The sequence below is a fragment of the Chrysemys picta genome, chromosome 2 (genome assembly GCF_011386835.1).
Source record: "Chrysemys picta bellii isolate R12L10 chromosome 2, ASM1138683v2, whole genome shotgun sequence".
Lineage (NCBI taxonomy): Eukaryota > Metazoa > Chordata > Testudines > Emydidae > Chrysemys > Chrysemys picta.
In genome coordinates, this window is record NC_088792.1 from 218,783,753 (window position 1) to 218,809,056 (window position 25,304).

The 25,304-nt window shown below is 43.7% G+C and overlaps 1 protein-coding gene across 5 annotated transcripts in view; it reads left to right on the forward strand.

Moving 5' to 3' along the window:
• UBE2V2 (ubiquitin conjugating enzyme E2 V2) overlaps window positions 1-25,304 on the forward strand; it is a 44,991-nt gene that overhangs the window by 5,406 nt on the left and 14,281 nt on the right. For 2 of the 5 annotated variants that reach the window (XM_024105444.3, XM_024105445.3), the window contains exon 2: window positions 8,932-9,086. In XM_024105444.3, coding sequence (XP_023961212.1) covers window positions 8,932-9,086 — 155 coding nt within the window. Of the gene's footprint in view, window positions 1-8,931; window positions 9,087-17,691; window positions 17,970-25,304 lie in introns of those variants that run through there. The other 3 variants (XM_005279937.5, XM_065585520.1, XM_042857039.2) reach the window with 2 other exon arrangements.

The window sequence follows — 25,304 nt, forward strand, 5'->3', positions numbered from 1 at the left end:
CCCCCCGATAAAAAACCAAACCAAAACAAAAAAACCCCAAAACACCACCCAACTAAAATGCATGTCTCAGCTAGGCCAGCAAATCAAATTTAGGGGGTTCTATGCTAAGCCATTTTGGAGATATGAACAAAAATTGCTTAAAAATAATCAATTAACTTCAGGCACATGTTCAGAGGATGTTACTTTAAAGCTAATTTTCTGACTTTCCAGAAAAACTCTAACCTGGGATAAGATGTGCCATGTGAAATTTCTGGAAGGTTTATCTTTTTTGGGGGGGTGAGGATGCTCCATAATGTAACCTTAAGCACTGAGAGGGAGATTTTCAAAGTAGGTGCCCAGCTCCCATTTGATTTCAATGGGAGTTGGGTTATTTAAGTTCCCTTTGTGACTTTGGACATCTCCATGTGTAAAAACATCCTTACAGCAACAGAAGTGCCTCCCATCCAGCTATACAGCCCCATGGTTGTTTTGTTGACTTCCCTGAAAATTTCTAAAATTTGTGTTGTATTTCAAACTGACTCAAGGTATTTAAGCTGCATAAGCAACTTATACTGATACAACAATTTAAATAAATTTAAACTGTTTATGTGGCTTGAAGGTCTTAGGCATGACTAGATGTCAAGAGGACAATCTGTGGAGGTAGCAGTGAGGCTAATCCTGGGGCAAGAGCATACCATTGAAGAAGCAACATTCAGAACCGTTTTGGTTCATGTCCTGTTTCAGAATGCTTTTGCTAATTTTAAAAATTGTAACTAAAATTACTTCAGTCTCTGATTCCCCTCCCCCATTTGTCCTGTCTGAGATCTTACTGAGATTTAATTCAAGCCGTATTTTAAAGAAAAACTGTGCATTAATACCAGCATTATGAATATAAAGTGGTCAAGCTATTTTTGAAGAGTGCACCCTTTTTTGTAGCCTTTTGAATAACACATATGTAGTGCATTTCAAGTGCATGGCTATAAATATTTTTATTTCTCATTTTGAAAGGAGTGGAACATCCAACTCTAACTTACAACTGCAGAGCTCAATTTAATTTAACATACTATTAATTTCTTTCATCAATTGCGTCATTGGGAAAAAAAAGCCTAAAAAATGAGAATTAAACATACTAATAAAATAAACTAGGCATTCAGATAAATTTGCAAGGCCATATATCCTAAGCCCTATATCCCTTTTTAACATAAACAATTGGGTTAGAAATACATTAACTGCGGCCAAGGGAAAAAAAGTTGCAGAAATAATGGGAAAGAAATTACTGCCCATGCTCAGTTTGTAGCTTTCAAATGCTCACAACTTAAGTAAACCAAAACCACTTTTTTCTGGTACAAGCAAAAGCAATGTCCTTGATGGAGGACTATGTCAATGCTATGATTAAAGTTTCAAACATCTTTCACGCTCGTTAGAATTTTTTTAAAGGAAAAGTGTTTAGCCCTTGCTGAAGTCGAATGCTTGAAGTGGTTGTGCAAACATTAAATCATTACCTTTGATCAGTGACCTCACATCAGGCCAAAATGTGACTTTCAGAAAGCAATGAGTGCATGAAAATAGGATACAATGGCAATTGTGTTGTAGCCTGGACTATATAGTGGTACATAGTTTCTGGTATAGTATTTTTAGGCAACACCTACAATTATGCAGATATATAAATCTTAGATTAATGTTGTGATCTGTGATTATTTTACAAACATAGATTAGGGTTCCATCTGTATGGAAATATCATAGTAAATACTGAGTCATGTCAAGGAGAGTCCCATATGCAAGATTGAGGCTTATTGTGCTTGCTGTTACAGTGATTCCTAATCTATTTAGGCAACTATACTAGTTTGCCAAACTAAGACTCTGCAACATTATCTGCATGAGTGGGCTCCCATTGTGTGCCTCACCATGAGGGGAAACTGTCATGGATACAATTTCAGGAATTTTGATTTCTGCTTCCACCATATAGTGACATCCTTTTACCATGAAAAAAGAACAGGAATACTTGTGGCACCTTGGAGACTAACAAATTTATTTGAGCATAAGCTTTCGTGGGCTACAGCCCACTTCATCAGATGTATAGAATGGAACATATAGTAAGAAATATATATACATAGAACATGAAAAGGTGGCCATACCAACTGTAAGAGGCTAATTAATTAAGATGAGGTATTATCAGCAGGAGAAAAAAACTTGTTGTGATAATCAAGATGGCCCATTTTAGACAGTTGACAAGAAGGTGTGAGGATACTTAACATGGGGAAATAGATTCAATTTGTGTAATGACCCAGCCACACCCAGTCTCTATTGAAACCCAAGTTAATGGTATCTAGTTTGCATATTAATTCAAGCTCAGCAGTTTCTTGTTGGAGTCTGTTTTTGAAGCTTTTCTGTTGCAAAATTGCCACCTTTAAGTCTGTTACTGAGTGACCAAAGAGTTTGAAGTGTTCCCCTACTGGTTTTTGAATGTTACGATTCCTGATGAAACCATGAAATCGCCTTCCTTCACCTTATCTTAAAAGGATATTAAGATTTAAAACTATAAATTAAAAATAAACAAATTTCTTTACTTATGTGACTACCACCATCTTGGATTATTAAAAATGAATTATTTTAAACTCTAGTTTACTTGTCACCATACTCCTTGTTTACTTTTTTCATTCTCTCTAGTTGGACAGTGAAAAGTCGATTGTCACTTACAATTTTGTATAGTTGGTTTCAGTTTTAGGGTTGCAATGCTGGAGTTAAATTTGTTGGGCTCTAAAAAGATACAATGAAAAGATTAGGCTTTATAAACATTAAAAAAAAAAGTTACAAATTTAATTTGATGGTGTCTTTTAAATGATTGGGACAGAGAATGGGCCCTGAGCTAAGCCTGAGTTCACAGCTGCCTGTGTCACTTTCTGCTGTACAAAATCTAATTTCTAATAAAATTGGCAATTTGCCAAATCCCAGAATGTGCCATTTCATATACCAGGAAGCAAATAGTAAAAAGTACAGAAATAAGCAGTGAAACTATTCAACATCCCATCTATGCTACATTCATTAGCTCCTCATCCCAAACTCAGTTACCTCCTTTCCACAATTTTCAGCTCACCTCTCTCCACTCTCCTCCCGAGCAACCCTGAGGTGTTGAATGATGAGCTATTAAAAGACTTACCTGCTTATTTCCTTGTGGGTTTTTTAGTTTGCATTACTAGAACATACAGGATATCAACTTAACTCAAAAGCCACGTCAACACTCAAAAGTTAAGTCAACCCAGCTATGTCACTCAGGGATGTGAAAAATCCACAACATGAATGATGTACTGTATATACTCGTTCATAAGCTGAATTTTTTTAGTAAAAAAGGGAAGCACCAGAGAAGGGGGTCGGCTTATAAACAGGTATAGAGAGGGAGAGGTGAGACACAGCCTCTCCCCCCAACAGAGGGAGCAAGGAGAGGCAACAGAACCAGAAGGGAAGAGGCGGGGCCAGAGTCTCTCCGCTTCTGGCCACGCTGCTCTCCCCACAGCCTCCGAAGCAGCTGCAGCTCCGGGGCTGGCAGGCTGCAGCTGTGCTGCTCGGCCCCACCCCCTAGAGCAGGCTGTGGCCACCCTGGCCCAGCCCACTGGAGCACACTGCGGCCGTGCCACCTGGTCTGGCCCGCCAGAGCAGGCTGTGGCCACGCTGCCCAGCCTGCCGGAGTAGCTCCAGCCAGGCCAGAGACATCCTCCCCTGGCCCTCCCCAGATAAGGTGGGAAGGGATGGGATGGGGAGAGTGTAGGGTTCCTGGGCTGTCCCGGCCCGTAAGCAGCTGGTGCGCCGGGACACTTTGTTTACTTTAGGTTTACCTCCGTGCCTGCAGATGCTTGAGGTAAACAAACCATCTTGGCCCGCCAGCGGCTTATCCTGATGGCCTGGGAGCCAAAGTTTGCTGACCCCTGAATTATAGGGTTGGCCTATGAACGGGTTATGAATTTTGTTCCATTTTTACTTATCCATGGGGGGGTGAGGGAGTGTCGGCTTATAAACGAACTGGCTTATGATCAAGTATATACAGTAGTTAGGCTGACCTAACCCCCGGTGTAGACGGCACTAGGTCTATGGAAGAATTCTTCTGTGGACCGAACTACTGCCTATTGGTGTTGTGAGTGTCTACACTGAGGCCCTAAAGCTGCACAACTGTAGCCTTGCAGCTCTGCCACTGTAGCGTGTCAAGTATAGACAAGCCCTAAATTAACAAAGGCCTTACCTATATTAGAAAGCTTGCACTTGTGTAATGATATCCATTTAAAATGTAAGATAGTTTAGTACAGTTTAAATGCATCTAAATCAGTTTAGCTGCCTGTATGTTATAAGTTTGCACCAGTGTTGCTGGATTTATTTTAGTTTCTTCAGTGAACATTTACTAATAGCGATAAGGTGAAAGTCTTGTGTGTGAGAATTTCCCAACGTTTTCCCTTTTTTAACTTCATCAGAGTAGATACACTGGTGCAGACCCCTAATATAATGATATTGCTGTGGGTTAATTGTTAGTCTTATTCCAGTTCTATGGTCGTTCTCTGAGGGTTTGCATGGGTTCAAAAAATACAGTATAGATAGAACCTAAATACAATTATCAGCATTGTTATGTTAATGTGAATAGCTGCAAACATTGATCCGTATTAGCGGCCTTGCAGTGCTCCAGTGTCTCCCATGCCTCTTCATATCTGTAGTCTCATATCACTAGTGTACTCGTGTTCACTCCACAACTTGTTCCTCCTGACCTCCATGTACCCACAATCACTATCATGCTTCTGTATATGCATGCCGCATTCACCTTTTAAGCATTATATATAGGATCATTGTAACATACTATCACTTTTTATAAATTAATTGTGTTGGGGAGAAGATGATGTGGTTGGGAGTTGGGTTTCAGGGGCTGGAGCATGGGGCAATAAGTGAGGTTTGGGTCTGGGAGTGGAGAAGAAGTGTACTCTCATAAGCTTCCTCTGATTCATCGGAATAGAATTCTGCCAGACCACAGGAGGTTTGTCAGAGGGCATATCTGCTTTGAATCACAGGAGGTTCATCAGAACAAAGTTGTTCTCTGGTCCACTTTTCCACTTCCGAGGCAAGCTGGAGAGAGGAGGAGGAGGTTTTTGGTCTGTCCTGTGGAGATCCATCAGACTGGGACTTCCTACTGGTGAACTGTAGGAGGTTTGTTAGAGAAAGAAGCTGCCTCCAGAGTTGAGCTGAAATTTTTCTAATAGATCTTGAACTCTAGGCCTCAGGTCTCATATTTTCCCTCATAGTTGTTAAGAGGGAGAAGGGGGGGGAATACTGCAGCTGAAAGTGTGTCAGTAATGGAGTTAACAGCTCTGCTCAAGAGGCAACTTTCCTTCTAGCAAACCTAATTGCTTCTGAATTGTTAGAAAAAAAATCTCAGTGACATCTGAAATTCTGCTAAGATATTTCACACTTAAAGTGCTCCTTTGTGCTAAAGACAAGTCCAGGGCCGCCGCCTCCTCCTTATTTACTGATAAATTCAAACACGAAATTGATAAGCAATAGCATCAACACCATCTTCTAATATATTGAACTTTCACAAGTCAAGAAACTAGCAGTGCTTCAACTAAGTTATAGTCCCTCATCAAGGTTTGTAGTTCATATTAGTGGATACTTTTGAAAATCCCATCCAGAGATGCCTAAATGTTTTTTAAAAATTTGGCCTGTGTTTTTTTATTTTAAAATAAAAAAAACACTAACTTTGTTTATATATTGAAAGTCTAAATAACTTTGTATTGTTATCAGTTCAAAAGAAAATTGCTTTCAGTGTTAAAGATTTTATGCCCTAAAGAGAAGCTTTTAATAAAAATACAATGTTAATGCCTGATGCTGCAAACACTTATGTACATGATTAATTTAAAGCAGATGAGTAGTCCTATTGAAGTCAGTTAGATGTATTCATATGAGTAAAGTTAGTACCTGCTTAAATGTTTGTAGGATCAGGTCTCGGTTTCCAATATTTTGGTTTTTGTCTGTAGAAATTCTGTAAAATTCAAATAAGATACTTGCCAACAGTGACCTATAAAAACAGCATTTGAAATTTAGTTTTATAATAATAATAAAATTTACAATAGTATAAAGTTTCAAATTTGTTTCATGTCGATAAACTTCTGCTCTGACCTCTTTCTCCTAATAGGCTGCTATATTCAAAATGTGTAACATTTGTGATTTCTTTTTGATATTGATAATGACTGTTTCACTTTAGGTAATTGTGACCTTAAACTATAGTTTGAATGCTGGTTTTAAGAAGTGAATAGTTTTTTGCATTAACACATTAAGCTACATAACCTATTTACTGTAAATTAGGGCTTGAAAAATCTACTCACCACTGGTAACTGTGAAGCATTTCCAAGCAAGTGAAGGACCTAAATTGTTGTTTTTGACCAATTTTTAAAAAACGGAATAATTTCAATGTAGTTTCAGGAATTACACCTGCCCCAGAATTATCTGCCAATTTTGGTTTTAAAATAACTTTTCCCTATTTTAAAATGTTTGTGCTCCCCCCCCCCCCCCCGTTGCAATGTAAAAGATCAAAACTGGAAACTCTAATTTACTCCATTATCCTGCAAACACTTAAGCGTGTGTGTAATTTAATCACATGGGATTAGTTCCACTGAAGTCAATGGGATTTCTTAAACGAGTAAATTTACATGTGTAATTATGTGTTTGTAGGTTAGGAGTTATACTGGCTATACAGGACAACAGTGAAGCTGATTTGGAGATAATGGTGGGTAGTCAGCAGAACATGAGCTCCCAGTGGCTGTCTAGATGAGCTAGTGCAATCCTTGGATGCATAAACAAAGGAATATTGTGTAGGAATAGAGAGGTTATTTTACCTGTGTACTTTGCATTGGTATAACTACTGCCGGAATAATATGTCCAGCACTGATGCCCACAATTCAAGGAGGATGTTGAAAAATTGGAGAGGGTTCAGAGAAGAGCCATGACTGAAGGATCAGAAAACCTGCCTTATAGTGACAGACTCAAGGCTTAATCTGTGTAGCTTAACAAAGAGAAAGTTGAGGGGTGACTTGGTTCCAGTCTGCAAATACTTACATGGGGAATAAATATTTAATAATGAGCTCCTCAGCCTAGCAGAGAAAGGTATAACATGATTAATGGCTAGAAATTAAAGCTAGACAAATCCAGACTGGAAAGAAGGCTTAAATTTTTGAACATTGAGAGTAATTAATCATTAGAACAATTTACCAAGTGTCATGGTGGGATTCTCCATCACTGGCAATTTTAAAATCTATATTGGATATTTTTCTAAAAGATATGATCTTAAAATTATTTTTGGGAAATTCTGTTATATAGGTTTCAGAGTAGCAGCCGTGTTAGTCTGTATCCGCAAAAAGAAGAACAGGAGTACTTGTGGCACCTTAGAGACTAACACATTTATTAGAGCATAAGCTCTAATAAGCATAAGTAGATGCATCCGAAGAAGTGGGCTGTAGTCCACGAAAGCTTATGCTCTAATAAATTTGTTAGTCTCTAAGGTGCCACAAGTACTCCTGTTCTTCTTTTTTCTGTTATATAGGTAGGCCAGACTAGATGATCACAAATGGTCCCTTCCGGCCTTGAAATCTACTTACAAGGTGTTGTCAAAAGCATAAAATAAACAAACTGAAAAGATAGAGGGCCAGGTATATCAGTGTAGGTTCATGGACTTCAGTGGAGCTATGCAAACTTCTACCAGCTGATGATTTAGCCCAGAGAATTTTGTTTTCTCTAATTTCTTTCACTTAAAATAAATGTAAGTGTTACTGTATTTGTGAAGAAAAGTGAGCTTTTTTAATGATGTCCCATTTAGCTCTTTCATATATTAAAAGTTTGTAGCCCATATGGTTCTGAAAACTTAGCAAATTTAAACTGATGTAATTTTGTCTGCATGAGTCTGCAAAGATAGCGTCCATGCTTCTCTTGCTGCTTATCATTTGGCCAATGACAAGATGCTGGTCAGCTTCACTGAAACGGTCAGGAATCCTCTGAGCAGTAGTGAAACTGACAAGGATCATGTCAGGCTCATTCTGATTTTTGGGATACCAATGAGCAAGAGCAGACAGACTGAAGGTGTGACCTCTGGACATTGCTTTTGGCCCACTTTTGTCTTTTATATATTAGTCAGATATCTCGTACATTTTTCAAGCCCTTTTGTAATCAAAGTGGCAGTGATGGGAGTGTGTGCATTTGGTTACATATAATTAGATCACTATGACAATTGGAATGTTGTTACAGAAAATAAATATATATGCATTATAATTGTATTGTAATGGCAATCTGTTAGGTGCTGGAGTCACCTAGCACTCCATTTACCATGCTGTCTAATGTGTGTGGTCCCAACACTGCTGCTATAATCATAGTATAACTTCTCTACTCCACCAGTCCAGAACAATGGGACTTGATACATTCCCAATTTAAGAACAAAATTATTGTTAGCACTGCAGAAAATTCCATAATCTGAATTTCATTGTCTTTGTGGCACAGTAGCTGAAAGCAGCAGGGAGAAATCTATTAACATATGGCTGTTTAGATTTACGAATGTATCTGGTGGTATGCTTAGACCCAAAGTTACTGTTTTCTTAAACACATTTACCGTGGGCATTTAAGATAGCAGGTTACTTTATTTGACATAAAGAACAGGAGTACTTGTGGCACCTTAGACATATTTGGCATATTGCTACTATATAATACTTCATTATTTGAACACAGTAGGATTTGCAACATAATTACTTAATCTCAAACTGGGTGCCTAAAAATATTTTGTATTAAGATACTCCAAATGTGCTTTATGAGGATTTTTATGACTGAAATGATATTCAGTTGTGATGTTTAAGATGTCATTCAGGCTATAAATTAAATAATCTCTGACTTATGTTTTCTTGTGAACATTGCTATTTACATTACTTCACTTTATTTAAATAGTTAAAGTCCCTCGTAATTTTCGCTTGTTGGAAGAACTTGAAGAAGGTCAAAAAGGAGTAGGCGATGGTACAGTAAGCTGGGGCCTTGAAGATGATGAAGATATGACACTTACAAGGTGGACAGGCATGATTATTGGACCACCAAGGGTCAGTACAGTAGGTTAAATCTTCTATTTTTTTTGTTTGCGGGCGGTACAAAATCCTATATTAAGATTACATTTTACATTTACATTCACTTAAAAATGTTTAAAATGAAAAATGCATAGTTGCAACAATAGATTGTGACAGAACAGTTGTAAATTAAACTGTCTTCAATTTATAACTAATCATAGACTGATGAAGTAACTTGCGCTAAATATGAGAAGCTACGTTCTAGTACATTCATATATTTGCCAGCAAGCCTATAGTTCGTGTTGGGGAATTATCCACGTCAATTCTGATTTCCTTAAAATCTGTAGAAAGGCTAGAAGGAATTGCATAGAACATTGCACAGGCCTAAGGTTCACATGGTGTAGGCACATATTTATGTCTTCAGGAAAGCAATAGCTTGTGTGTATCCACATCTCTGCCATTATTTTTATGTCTATTGAGTAACCTGTGTAAAGGGGTTGTGCTTTGAGGCTTTTGCTGCCTGGAATATAGGCACAAATTAAAGCTGTATTTCCATCATTAATATGCAGCTATGCCCTATGATAGCAAACTAATTCTATACAGGAACTGTTGTTGGGGTGTTCAACCACCTTTTTGCTACATGGGAGGTAATGTTTTACTGCAGAACTAAATCTGCAAGGAGCATATGATAAACAATATCATTAAAAATTGACAGACACCTATAGTATGAGAAATTTACAGAATTTAAGAGAAAGGATAAGTAGTATTTTCAACTATATCACATAATTCACTGCACAGTGTGTTAACGTAGCTCATGTATAAAATCCACCAGTGTCACCTTCAAAGACCAGACAATTAATAGTTACCTCTGAGACAAAGCAGCATTAACAAAAGTTTAAGTTCCAACTGAACTCTGAATTTCTTTAGAATATATTTTACAATGAAACATCCTGAAAAACAACTAGTAATCCTAAATTACTTATTTCTTTTTATACGAGCATCACCAAAAGTGAATGGACAGATCTTAGAATGGAGTTTTTTTATGCTAAGGAAATCTGCTGACAAGCAGCTTCAATGATGATCGAGTACAAAACATACTTCTACGTAAATAGAGACTTGGGCTGATACTCAAAGCGGCATTGTGCTACTAGGTTACTTTTACTGCTAGCGTTGAGTGACCATGATAGCAGTGATATAGTTTATTGTGCTGTAAGTCCCTCCCTGTCATAAGTCTTATTGGAAGAAGTAAACTAAGGCTCATATTGATAGTTGGGGGGGGGGGTGGTATAATGATGGCACTCTCCAAGCTCCACCAACGATCCAAATTCAGCCTACTTGGGAAACTGGAATGAGTTGTCACTTGCAGTAGATTTTGCAGAGGTTCAGAATATCATCACACGTGTTCTTCTAGGCTTCTGAGGTTTGGATATACCAAGGCTAAATTCCTCTAAGCTTCGCAGCTGCCTATTAAGCCCCATGCCCCTCCCTGCCGGCCCTGAGCTGCTGCAGCGAGAGAAGGCTGGGGGGAGTCCTCTCTCCCACTGCAGCCCCAGGGCAGCCTGCACCCCAAACCTCTCATCCCTGGCCCCACCCCAGAGCCTGCACCCACCTGCACCTCAATCCTCTGCCCCAGCCCTGAGCCCCCTCTCACACCCTGAACCCCTCATCCCTAGCCAGAGCCCTCATCTCTTGCACCCATGCTCTGCCCCAGCCCTGAGCCCCGTCCTGCACCCTGAACTTCTTGGTCCCACCTCCACCACATGAATTTTGTTATGTGCACCAATATGAAAGTAATGTGTCACACATCACCTTCATAATGGTGCACATAACAAAATTCATTCTACACATGGACATAAAAAATTAGAGGGAACGCTGTACCAAGGGGCAAGGGCAAATAATGTATAGGCACAATAGTTACATGCCTTGGACCCTGGTTTCCAGAGTTGTGTGATGTCAGAATCTAAGCTTTTATTTAAAACCATACCACCCCCCTTTCTCATCATTGTAGAGAAAAGCATTTAAAATGTAACCTGTTAACTGATACAGTCAGGGCTTTGGAGCTGTGCTCCGGCTCCGCTCCAGCTCCAGGCAAAAACCTACAGCTGCACTGCTCCGGAACTGCTCCGCGCTCCAGCTCTGGGCTCCGCTCCAAAGCCCTGGATACAGTAGTATTTGCCTGGATCTGCAGACAGCCTCCAGCAGTGTGAGGAAAAGCAGCAGCCACTAGGAGAGTGCTTCTTGGACCCCTGCTCATTACCAGAGCAGTCTAGATACTCGTTACCCTGAGGAAGTGGGCTGGCCTGGTCATGGCAGGGGCTCAAATGCCCCACTCAGCTCTGCAGGATTGGGTTCCCTTGGTGGGACTCATTAGTCCCTGCTCTTACATGCTTTGATCAGTAGTGGAATTGTTTACCTTGTAGATCAGGGGCGGGCAAACTTTTTGGCCTGAGGGCCACATTGGGTTTCGTAAATTGTATGGAGGGCCGGTTAGGGGAGGGGGTCGTGGCCAGGCCTCCACCTCCTATCTGCCCCTCCCCCGGACTCCTGCACCATTCCAACCCGCCCCTCCCCCCCCGTTCCCTGACGGCCCCTCTGGGACCTCTGCCCCATCCACACCCCCCCGCTCCCTGTCCCCTGACTGCCCCCGGACTCCCGCTGCCCCATCCAACCCCTCCTCTCATTCCTGATGGCCCCTCCCCCCCCGGGACCCATGCCCCATCCAACCCCCCCTCCTTCCTGACTGCCCCCCCGGAACCCCTGCCCCCATTCAACCCCTTGTTTCCCCCCGACCACCCCACCCCCTATCCACACCCCCGCCCCGACCACTATCCTGAAATCCCCTGCCGTCTAGCCAACCTCCCCTGCTCCCTGCCCCTTTACCGCGCTGCTTGGAGCACTGGTGGCTGGTGGTGCTACAGCCGCGCCGCCTGGCTAGAACCGGGCCACGCTGCCAACGCCGCAACCACACAGCACATTGTGCGTTGCCCCAGGAGTGCGCTGCCCCAGGAACTCACAGCCCCGCCGCCCAGAGCATTGCACTGGCGGCGGAGCGAGCGAGTTGAGGCTGTGGGGGAGGGGAGAGAGCAGGGGAGGGGCTGGGGACGAGCCTCCTGGGCCAGGAGCTCGGGGGCCGGGCCGGATGTGGCCTGCGGGCCATAGTTTGCCCATCCCTGATGTAGACCTTTAAATGATCATCATTGGGCATCTGATTTAACACCCTTTTTAAAAAAAAAAAAAAAAAGGTGGTAACACCTTTGAGCTATACTTTTGAATTGTGTGTGGAATTAGGCAGATGTCACTGTGTGGTTTGTGCTTGGTTTACATTTTGAAGGTTTTCTTCAGTACCATAAGGGCTAGCAATATCTTTTTCTTTAAATAAAGTGAGATTCTGGAGAACAAGATGACAGCCTTGTGGGAGAGAGGTATCAAGTCACCTACCTAGTCTTATCTGCTTCAATTTGAGCCATAGGGTAGACAACCAGCAAACCTTTTGGTGTTGCTGGTTAGAGTGCAGGAGAGACCATGTAGGCTGGGATGAAAGTTCAAATTCTGCTTAGTTTAAAACTTTATGATTTTATTTTCCATCAATATTTTATTATTTAGTTAGGGGGCATGAGCAAAGAGAGGTGGTGGATCAAATGAGCTCAGGGGGTTGGAAACAGTAGGATTCTACTAGGAGTGAGAATTGGGAGGGTGGGATCAATCCCCCAAGCTAGGAGTTGGAGGAAGGTTAAGGGACTCAGGATGAGGGTGAGCAACTGGGAGCAAAAGGAAAGTTGGGGGAGGAAGATCATCACATTTTATTGCCCTGTGCCCATGTGAACTGGGGAAGACTGGGAACTAGCTTTTCAGTGCTATGATTCCAGTGATGAGGTTAATACCTTGGCCCCAAAAATGAACTATTGATAACTTGGGTCACAAGTGAACATGCAGTTAGTATTAGCCTATTCCATATTAAAAACCTTTGGATGGTTGGCAGTCTCTATTAAATAGAGACAGTAATAATAGGGTCATTGCAGGTCATGATTGAGGTGATTATCAAAATTGTACCAGTTTCTCCACACAGCATTTTTCTGCACTGTCTGGCCCACGCCATTGCTGTTAGTCCCATACTCTTAAATATAGGGCTTTTAAAAAAATATTTAGATTATACAGAACATCCTTAGAGATGTTTAAATCTATCTACAGTAACTCCTCACTTAACGTTGTAGTTATGTTCCTGAAAAATGCGACTTTAAGTGAAGCAATGTTAAGCGAATCCAATTTCCCCATAAGAATTATGGTTAGGTTCCAGATTTTTTTTTTGCCAGACAAAAGGCATTTATATACATTTTAAACCATTTTAAACAAGCAATTTAATAGTACAATCATCGTTGCAGAGTATGCAGCTTGGTTGAGGTGGTGGAGTCAGAGAGCGGAAGAGGGTGTATTGTCTGGCTGCTCCTCTTGCTGAACTTTCTGAACTCTTAAAAACACATCTAGAGATTGTTGTTTTGCTTTCCTTTTTTTTCTTGGTAAATTTCTTTATAACAAGTCATTAGATGACCAACTCCCCTGATCACTTTGGATCTGAGTTCTCTGTCAGGATCGTCATCACTCAGGATTTGCAAGCCAGCTTCAATCATTTGGAAAGCTTCAGAAAGATGTTTGGCAGTCAAATTTTGATGGGTTGGTGGTGGTTCTACTTCTTGGCCCTCTTCTTCCATTGGTCTTGTCACCTCTAGTTGCATCAGATCTTCATTTGTTAGCTCTTTTCTGTGTGATTGCAGAAGTTGTGTAACATCGGCTTCTTCCACCTCATCAAAACCTGCTTTCTTGGCCGAGCCGAGGATATCTTTCTTCATTGCGGGGACAACATATTTAAGTCCTTTTAAGTCATTGACACATTCAGGCCACAACTTCCCCCACATACCATTCATGTATGCCTGAGTAACTTCAGCCCAGGACTCACCAGTGTTATTAATGAACTCCAGGATGTTGTAGTCACGCCAAAATTGACAAATCATAGGTTTGCCTTCCCCATCGGTGCCTCTGATGAGCTGGTCGAAAGTACGGCGTAAGTAATATGCCTTAAATGCAGCGATGGCTCTCTTGGTCCATGGGTTGGATGCATGATGTGGTGTTAGGTGGCAGAAAGAGAACGTTGACATTTTTGCACAGGTCGTCCAGGTCGATTGGATGAGCCGGTGCATTATCAATAAGCAGGAAAATCTTGATTTCAAGATTTTATTTGGCACAGTATTCCTTCCATGCAGGGACAGCATAGAGAGTCAGCCATTCTGAAAAAATAGCTCCAGTTATACATGCCTTCTTATTGGATTTCCAAATGACCGGAAGTTGTTCTTTTTGAAAATCCCTTGAGAGCACGTGGCGTTTCAGATTGGTACACTGTCAATGGTTTCATCTTCACGTCTCTGGCAGCATTACTACCTAGAAGCAAGGTTAGATGGTCTTTAGCTGCTTTAAATCCGGACGCTGTCTTCTCCTCTCGGGAAATGTAACTCCGCTCAGGCATCCTCTTCCAGTACAGGCCCGTTTAATTGACATTGAAGACTTGTTTAGGGGAATAGCCACCTTCCTCAATTATTTTCTTGAGATAGTCAGGGAATTTTTTAGCTGCTGCAGTATCAGCACTAGCCGCCTCACCGGACATCTTGATGTTATGCAGGTGGAAGCGCCTCTTGAACCGATCAAACCATTCCCGACTTGCTGTGAAAGTCTGTCTGTGATCCTTCACCTTGGTCTCTCTTCAAATTGTCATACAAACTTTTTGCCTTAGCTTGTATCACTAGCAAACTGAGCATGTTTCGCTGGTTTTGGTCCACTATCCACAGTGAGAGAAGACGCTCCATGTTTTCCAACAAACTACTTCTTGATCGACTTATTGTAGTAGCACTAAGCAGTGTTGCACACTGAGCACTAGCCCTGATCTTGTTGGCATTATTCCAAATTGTTCTCACAGTGGTTGGAGTAAGACCTAGAGTGATGCCAGTGTCTACTGCATGCTTGCCTGCATCAAAATGCTTTGAAATGTCTAGTCTAGTACCCAAACTAATGGTTTTCCTGGTTTTCTTGCTGCTAGTGGTACTGTTACTGCTAGGCACTCCACTATCACTTGCTGGATGTTTTTGACTCGTGATGTTGGGTGATGCTTCTCCGGATGCACATGCATGTGCTACTCTTTACTCCCTTCAGCCTGGAGTGGCTGGGGTCATGCAGCATCAATCAACTATTGCAAGGGAAAGAATTTGGAAAACCCATGTCATTCTCCATGGTAATCTGCTCCCCTACTGGAAGTCTGGTGGGTTTAGGCTAGGATTAGTTATGGAGGTTCTTACTTTCTTGCAGGTTCTTACTTTTACCAAAGGCCTCTCTTCCAGGGTGCCCTGGAAAAAGGGCCCTGCTGTATCTCCCATAGTAACCATGCTCTCAGCACCCAGGCAGCATTGCAGCCAATGTAGTAAGAGGAGGAAAATAACATTTGCTGCAGGGCTGTGCCCCTCTGCTGTGTGCATGCAGGGGCAGAGAGATGCAGCTGGCATTAAAGTGAATGGCAAAACTCCTGTGGATTTCAGACTTTCATAGGAGTAGGGCCAGGTTCTGTGCATCTCTACGCCGCTTCTCCCCCTTGCTACAGTGAAGCAGGCACTGGAACTCTATTCCTGTAACTTGCTTTGGGCAAGCTGCTACCCCCTGTGTTCTTACCTCCCTCCAGCGAAGAGGGGAGCAGATAAAACATTGTTTATTCTGTAGCAAGACAGGGCCTTTGTTGTGCACTACCCTCAGCTGCTTTGCAGGCATCTGGTGGCCTCGCAAGCGCTTGGTGTAGAGCCCTATTCCCGAGCAGGGCCGTTGGGCCATAAAGTAACAGTGAATCGCTGGGGATGGGGGTAGTGTGCATGTGCTGTGTGTTTACAAACATACTGTACATACAGTACAGTACTATAGTTGGGAGGTGCCCCCGTCTTACCCCACACAGGCACAGCCCACTGGCACTGGAGACAATGAGGCAGGCCGGGGGCTGAAGGTGCTGTAGGCTAAGAGAAGCACATTGAGCAGCAGCAGCGGTAGCTTCCCCTACTCTGCAAGCACCAGGGATCGGGGCTCAACCCTCGGCCCGCCCACGCCACTCCTTCCCCTAAGCCTCCACCCTTAACTCGCCTCTTCTCCCCCTTTACTCCGCATGCCACATCCTCACTCCTCCTCCCTCCCTCTCCTGCCCATGGCAATCAGCTGGCTTGCGGCATTGAGGAAGGAGGAGGGAGGAGGGAGGACACGGCGTGCAGGCTCCCCCTCCCTCCCCTGCCTCCTGAACGCTGTAAGCCAGCTGATTGCTGCGGGCAGGAGGCAGGGGAGGGAGGGGGGAACCTGCGCGCTGCACCCTCACTCCTGCCTCCTGAACACGCCACAAGCCAGCTGATTGCCGTGGGGAGGAGCGAGGGCGCGGCGCGCAGGTTCCCCCCCCCACCCGCAGCAATCAGCTGGTTTGCGGCGTTGAGGGAGGGGGAGCCTGCGCGCTGAGTTCTTGTTCTTCTCTCCTGCCTCCTGAATGCTACAAGCCAGTTGATTGCCGCAGACAGGAGGCGGGGGGAACGGGGGGAAGGTGCTGATCCACGGGGACTGCGGGCGGGAGGCGCTGGGGGGGGAGGGGGTAGGGGAGCTGATAGTGGGCTGCCAGCTGTGGACAAAGCAGGCAGCCAAACAACGTTATAGCGGAGCATTGCACAGCTTTAAACAGAGCATGTTCTGTAATGGAGCAGGGATATAAGATTGAAACAACGTTAAGCGAGAGGACATTAAGTGTTGAGTTACTGTATTTCCCAATTGTGTGACACTAATATAAGCAGTCTTATTTTTCCATCCAGTGGAAACTGGGGATCAAAGTGGTGCTGTGCCTTCCTGTGCTGTCCAGTGCAAAGGGACACAAACATGCACACATAGCAGCCATATGTGACTGTGGAGTGTGGAAAGCAGCTCACATAATCATTCTTTACCTGACACTCAAGCTAGCTGCAGCACATTAGCACAAACAACTCCATATGCAATTTCAGGGGGTACAGACACCTGGAGGTAATAGAATCAGAGAAGAGCTACTTGAGGCAGTGTGTAGCTTCTGGCAGAAAGCAGGAAATTGCTAATGTTGCTCAGAGCATTAAGAGCTTCTCTGCTTTGAAGATGAAGGTATTAGATAGCTGCAGAGTAAGGAAACAATGGCAGCATGGCCACTGAACAAAAGGTTGTTGACTTGTGAATAGGAACATGGAGGGATAGTCATTTCACAAGGAAGTCCTGAGGTCATTTGGAGCTGGGATTGATATTCCATTCATATCCACTGGTTCTATGCAATTATAAATAAGCTCTGTCCCAACTATACTGCTGCTGATCCCAGTTCCCAGTGGGATGATGGATTGATCTGTTTGTCTTTTTAAACAACTAGTTTTATATTCTGTTCTATATGCCTTTTTTCACCACAAGAGCAACTGATTAAACCTAAACCTTTAGCAGTCACATGCTTCATTTCATTAGGCCCTCAGATTTCTGGAGTATCCTTGTTTTCTCTATAAATAATAGAAGATTGTCCTAAATTTTAGGAATTGTAGCCACAAGCCAAAACTACTAATCAATTTCTGTGGTGTTTGAATCTGTTTAGAACTCCCTCCTTCAGAGAAGAAAATTGGAAAACATAGTGACTGTACAGCTTCAAGGTTTTCTCATCTTAATGGAATTTTTAGACTGTCTGCATATCAAGACTGCCCTGATTGATGTAGTTGAAAATCTATTCCTGGCACTGAATAATAAAAAAATGTTCCTGATGACACTCAGATCTTTTAGCAGTCTTTTATGCTATTAACTTTCAGGTGCTGGTGATAAAGCTGTGATCCCTAAGAGAGGATCTGGATGCCCTTGGATGACTGTACCCATTCCTAGAAGGGAGTAATTAGAGGATGGTTATGAGCACTGTCCTATATTCAGCCAGAGATCTTTCCCACTGTTTCATTCTGTCCCTTTTGCTGCTTTGTGTATATAGAGTCCTCTCAGGAGAGATAATCTGATGATATGGATTGTGATGTCATCGCTATAATCCTTACTTTGTCTATTAATTGGCCTTATTGTGGACAGTCTCTTGGTCACTGGACTAATTAGCTGAAATTTTTACTTGGGGAGAGTGACAGCTAACTGTGACATACAAGGTTAAGGGTGGTTCTTTGTAGTCAGGGGAAAGAGTTTTGAGGAGCATGTTGCCATTTTGGGTTCCTATTATATGCACTGGTGAGACATGTATGGAACTTGGGTCGACCCTGACCTGCTTTCTCAGGATGGAGGCCTGTATGTCAGTGGCCTCGAGTGGCCATTGCTATCTACAGCTGTAGATTATTCAGAAAAATCAATTATTGTAGAACTGACCACAGTCCTCCATGCTTTGATCATGTCTGTTAGTCTGCTGTAATAAACTTCAAATTGGGCTTCTCTTGACATTGTTAGAGTCTATAACAGTTTGTCTTTGAGTTCTTGCACATTTTCATTCCTTTGTAGGTGTGTGCACGTCTTGTGCACAGTTGTTGGAGGAATTTTTCCCTCAGTGGTACCCATCGAGATGGCTCAAGCACCCTCTGTTGCCATATGCCATTGCTCTACTTGAAGTCCAGACTCTAGGACACTGCAAGATGGGAAGGTCTCAGAGTTCAGGCTCCAGCCCAAGCCCAAATGCCTACATCACAATTAAATAGCCCCTTAGCCTGAGCCCTGTAAGCCCAAGTCAGCTGGCATGGGCCAGACACAGGTTTTTCATTGCAAGATAGACATACCCTCAAAGATATTTGAGGGAGAGTCTCTCACTGGAGCACTCTTCAGCTAAGAAGAAGGAATCACCACCTTCAGAACCTGTACCAGGTCCATCAAAGGCATCCCCCAAAAGATCTCTGGTGCAGAACCATCAGTCATTGCTGCTTCCAACCACCCTGGAGGTGTATGCAACTGCAAGGGATTTGCTTAGCCTCCCAGTAGAGGTATCTCCAGAAGTGCAAGAAAGTTTATAGTCAGTACCTATGCCTGCCATGCCAACCTCTCCGTGTCAGGAACTCATGGTACCGTTACCTCCAACGCTTCTGGAAAGGCCGGTGCAGTCAAAGGGCAAGGCTCCAATGATATCCTCGGTATCGCAATCCCCTGGCTCAGGTTACCTAGCCCCAGTCCCAACTTGTTCTGCTCACCCCATGATGTCGAACATTGTGACATACCAGGGTGCACTCCAATCTAATAAGCAGCTGTGTCACCCCTGCCCTGCAACCTTGGGTGCCTTGTAAGTAGCACCCACCTGGGCTGCTCAGAAACAGCCTTCCAGCATGCAAGCCACACCCTCAGTGTCAGTGTGTAACTGCAGCCTGCCAGCCATCTTGGGTTACACTCTGGCTCTCACCAGCCTTGGTTATACTGTAGGGTGACCCCAACACACCCTCCGTCTTAAATTTGCCCCCAGAAATGTGTGTCCTGTACTGATCAGCCCTATCCTGGCCAGCACAAGTTATATTAAGTCTGTTATTCCTTTAAGAGAATAATATGCACACAGCTTGTCACCACACCAAGTGGAGTTGCCCAGACACCTGAATTTAAACACACTGGATTAGATAAAACAAGTTTATTAACTACAATGAGACAGATTTTAAGTGAATATAAGTAATGAGGCTTAAAAGTCAGAAATGGTTGCAAGACAAATTAAGATAAAACATTATTATGCCTAATTTAACAAACTATGTTAAATTCAAAGCACAGTTTTCTCACCATAGCTTTCAGCAGCCTTACTGACCAAACTTCTTAGGTCATAGAATCATAGTAGTGTAGGACTGGAAGGGACCTCAGTAGATCATCTAGTGCAATCCCCTGCACTCAAGGCAGGACTAAGTAATAAATAGACCGGGGTGACCAACCTGAGCCTAAGAAGGCATCAGAATTTACCAATGTACATTGCCAAAAAGCCACAGTAATACATCAGCAGCTCCCCACCCCCACTCCCAGCACCTCCCACCCGATCAGTGCCTCTCCCTTCCTCCCCACACCTGCTGATCAGCTGTTTCATAGTGCACAGGAGGCTCTGGGGAGGAGCGAGGGCATGGCAGGTTAAGGGGAGGGGGCGGGGCTTGTGGCAGAGCCAGGGCTGAGCAGTGAGCACCCCCTGGCACATTGGAAAGTTGACGCCTGTAGCTCCAGCCCCAGAGTCAGTGTCTATACAAGGAACCGCATATTAACTTCTGAAGAGCTGCATGTGGCTCCAGAGTCACAGGTTGGCCACCCCTGAACTGGACCATTCCTGACAGGTGTCAGGACCTCTCCCTCCCCCTCACCCCCGAGTCCAATGAATGCTTCCTTTGTTGCTTCAGGTGCAGTGAATGCAATGGGCAGGGAGACATAGGAGTGCCCTGGGTTGTTTGTCCCTCCTTTTTATAGTTTGTCCCTCTCTTGAAAAACATTTCCAGCTGGGCACCAGGAGACAGTCTATGTGGAAGGATGTTTACTGCTGGCTTTTTCTCACCTGTTTTGAGCTTTATTTGTTTCTCTTCCTGCTTGATGACACTCTTTACTAATTAAATGCAAATGAAGTCGCGCACACATGCCTTTGTTTAGGACAGACCTGTTTACCCATCTCCGTTTGGGCAGGGCTGTGGGGTTTGGAACATGTGTTAATAACATCATACAGGGACATCTTATAATTTCACATACAATATTGCCCTACATGTTACCAGGACAATAATAACAAGCAAATTATAATATTCAAATGATACCTCACAATGCTTTGCATGCTTTGTATAAAGCTTATTACAATAGCGGGGAGGGTGTGAATAGATGGCTGGCACAGGCATTTCAGATTCTTCCTCTTTGAAGTGCATTCATCTGTGTCCCATCCAAGATAGCAGGCATATCCTCCAGCAGAGACTTGGGAACCAAGGGTCATATAACAGTCACAGCACTAGCCTCTGCATCCTAAGGGGCAATTGCCAAGTTTAAATTGGGTCTGAAGCCAATATCAGTGGTAGTTCTGGACACCATGGGGTGTTCCTTCTCCTGTTAGGCCCTCTTTGCAACTATCTTGTTCTTTGGCATTAAGATTGCTATGGGGGCATCATTCTGTGGTATTCAGTACCGAGAGCTGCAGCCAGAAGTCTCTCGACCAGCTTCCCCATCACAAGTCATGGAGCAGCTACCACCTTGGAATCCTGTGGTGTCCTTTTCATCGTCACCAGATGAGACTGTTGTGGCAGCAAGTGATTCACCACTGCCAGAGGGCCACAGGGCTCATCAAGATCTATTGAGAAGGGTGGTCTCTGTTCTTGACATTCAGGCAGAGGAGGTGTGTCCATGAGTTGGTGGACAATCCGGTATCGGTAGCCTCTGCTAGGATGGCTCTGCTGATTAACAAAGCAATTATGGAGCTGGGTCAAGGGGCTGTGGCAGATATCCTTATCTCCCATAGCAAAGTGAGCTAAAAGGAGGTACTACATCCCCTCTAAGGGATCTAGAGTATTTGTACCCTCCTCCAGCTTCTTTGATGGCGGCGGCTGTTAACAAATGGGAAAGATAAAGGACACCAAGCATCATTGCTGAAAGGCAAAGAGGCTAGACTTGTTTGGATGCAAACTTTATTCTGCAGGGAGTTTGCAGTTTAGGATTACGAAGTAATAGGCACTCCTGAGCCACTATTACTTTACCTTCTGGGAGAACTTTGTAAAATTTAAAGACAAACTACCAGAGGACTGCAGGCAGGAGTTTGCAGTAATGGTGGTTGCCATAACTGCTCTCCGGGACAGTTACAGTCATCTGGGCTTCCCCAAGAAGTCCAGCAGACCATCTAGGACTTCCCTTTTGAAGGTCCCTCTGTGTTTTTGGATAAGATGGACAATAGGCTCCAGAGCCTAAAAATTTCCAGGGCAACATTACAATCTCTTGGAATCTGTACTCCAGCAACAAAGAGGAAGCAGTTCCGTCCTCAACATCCATACAGACATCAGGACTTTCCTCCCTGGTTTCAAAATCCACTGAGGAGAAAGGGAAGGAGTTATAGGGGACGACATCTGCTGCCCTCCTCTTCAGCCTCCCTGGGCTCATCCCATCCAGCCGCCTCGTCCAAACAGACATTTTGATGTGTTACTTAAGGGCAATGTATCAGTTACTGTAGTTCCATCTGTTTCCCACCTTGTGTATACAAATTGCTTATTCCACTTCCTATCTGGGCCCAGGCACTTAACATTGGATTGGTGGGTTTTAAGCACAGTGGAACTAGGATATGCCCTCCAGTTCATTTCTACCACTCTTTCCCCTCTCCCTTCCCCATCTCTCTTCAGGGACAACTGTCACAGAATTGTTCTTCAGCAGGAGGTCCCATCACTACTTCAGGTAAAGGCAATAGAGGAAGTCCCATTGTGCCTTAGGGAGAGAGGTGTCTATTCCCACTACTTTCTGATTCCCCAAAGCAAAGGGAGGTCTCAGGCCTATTGTAGATCTAAGAGAGTTGAACAAAATAAAATTCTGCATGGTTACCCTAGTCTTGTTTATTCCCTCCCTGGAAGAGGGGAACTGCTATGCTGCCCTTGACTTCAAGGACACTTACTTCCATGTTGCAGTATGGCACAACCATTGGATGTTTCTCAGATTTGTGGTAAATAGGGCCTAATATCAGTTCAGTGCTCTCATTTGATCTCTATCTTTCCTTGGATGTTCATAAAATGTATGGCAATGGCGGCAGCAAATATATGAAAATCAGGAGTCCATATGTTCCCTTACGTGGACAACTGGTTGATCAGAGGTCAGGACTTCTCCCTCCCCTTCACCCCCGAGTCCAACACTAGGCTCAGGTGTTATCTAGTGTATCTACAGTCCTGTCCACATTCGATGCACTGGGGCTCCTAGTAAATTAGGACAATTCAATTCTAAAACCTGTACAGAGGAAAGAGTTTATTGGAGCTCTTAGACTCCACAAAGGCCATGTCCTTGCTGCCATAATCGTGGTTCAAAGCAGTATGGGGCTTGGTGTTGCAGCTGAAAGCTCTCACCACGGCATGCAGCTGCCTCAATCTTGTGGGTTACATGGCAGTGTTTACATATGTGGTTCAACATGCCAAGCTGCAGGCATGGCAAGCATTGGTACATGCCCCAAGTCGTCATTTGGACAATGTGGTTTGAGTGTCAACGTCAGTTTTGTCATTTTTTGGATTGGTGGCTGGACCTCTGAAAGTCTGAGGGTGGGGGCCTTTATCCCATGGCTACCACTTAAACCTCACTTTAATCACAGACTCCATCAGCGCTGGGTTTGGGGACCCATATGGGGTCCCTGCAGCATCAAGGTCTCTGGTTGCCTCAGGATCTAATGGCTCATATAAATGTCTGGGAGTTAAGAGCTGTACAACTAGGCTGTTAAGCTTTCCTCCTACATACAGCAGGGAAGAACTTGTTAATTCTAACAGACAGCTCTGCGACAATGTCTTACATAAACAGAGCTGTGTAAACTATACTCCTCCCTATGCCAGGAGGCAGATTGTCTCTGGGATCCTTGCATAACCAATTCAATTCATCTCAGGGCTGACTACCTTCGAGGGAAGCAGAACATGTTGGCAGGTCGACTGAGCAGGACCTTCTCTGATCACCGCGAGCAGTTTTTACGCCCAGACGTAATCAGATCCATCTTCCAGTTCTGGAGAATTCCCCAGGTGGACCTGTTTGCAACAGAGTCCAACAGAAAATGCCATTGTTTTTGTTGCTGGGAAGTTGTCAGCCCAGGCTCATTGACAGATACTTTTCTGCTACCCTGGAAGGACCTCCTCCTGTATGATTTCCCTCCGATTCCCTTGCTGCCCAGGGTCTTGTTCAAAGTCAAACAAGACCATGCTCATCTCATCCTTATAGCACTGGCTTGCTCTTGTCAACACTGTTATTTGACCCTGCTGACCTTGTCAGTCAACCCTCCACTGTTCTGCTGGATCCAGACTTGCTTTCTCAGGATTACGGTTACATGCTCCATCCCAACCTGTGAGACTTCCACCTGATTGTGTGGATGGTTAGTGGTTAACGCCTTTGGAGAGATCTTGTTCTAAGGATATCCTGGAAGTGCTTCTGAATTGTGGAAAACCCTCAAATAGGGGCACTTACATGCATAAATGGAAGCGCTTTTCCATTTGGTCCCAGAAGAAAGGCATGTACCTCTGAGCCTCGTACTTAACTATCTTCTATACCTAAAACATCAAAGTTTGGCAGTTAGCTCTATAACAGGACATCGGGCAGCTAATCTATGCCTTCCAGAGCTTGGTGGATAGTAGATTCCTTTTCTCCAATGCCATCACTACCAGTTTCCTAAAGGGCTTGATCAGATTGTACCCACATGTACAAGATCCTATACCCCATGGGATTTGAACTTCGTCCTAGCAAAGGTAATGGGACCACCTTTTGAACCCCTTGCAACTTGCTCTTTGCTCTAGCTCTCCATAGAGGTAGCATTTTTAGTTGCCATTACCTCAGCAGAAGGGTGGGCAAGTTGAGAGCCCTAGTGTCAGAGCCTCCTGTCATAAGGATAAAATTTATCTGCCCTCACCCAAAATTTCTCATGAAGGTAGTCTCTAATTTTCATGTTAACTAGGAAATCTGTTTGTCAGCGTTCTTCCTGAAATCTTATGTGCATAGAGGTGAGAGGAGACTTCATTGGATGTGAGAAGGGCTTTAGTTTTCTACCTTGAGTGTACTATAGATCTTCCACACAGTTATTTGTTGCAGTTATGGACTGGGCTAAGGGCCAACCAGTTTCCACTCAGAGAATCTCATCTTCGACCTCCTTGTGCATTTGTTTATACTACCAGTTGGCTAATATAGTCCGCGCCTCCCCCCCCAGTTAGAGTATTGGTGCATTCTACTGGAGCACAGGCAACTTCAGCGGCTTTCTTGGCACGAGTACTGATCATAGTAATTTGTAAAGCAATGTCCTGGTCATCAGTCCATACTTCTTTCTTCTCATTATGCCATTTCCTGTCCGTCCAGGGCCAATGCTAATTTCAGGCGAGTTGTCCCATAATCACTGTTCAGGTAGATTCTGAGCCCACCTCCATGTTTGTCTGCTTCTGAGTCACCTACAGTGGAATGGACATGTACAAGCACTCAAATTTAAAAACTGTTACCTATCTTTCTGTAACTGATATTCTCGGAGATGTGTTGCACATGTCCATTCCACAACCTGTCGTCGTCGTCCTCTCTATCAGAGTCTACCTGGTACACCGGAACTGAGGAGGG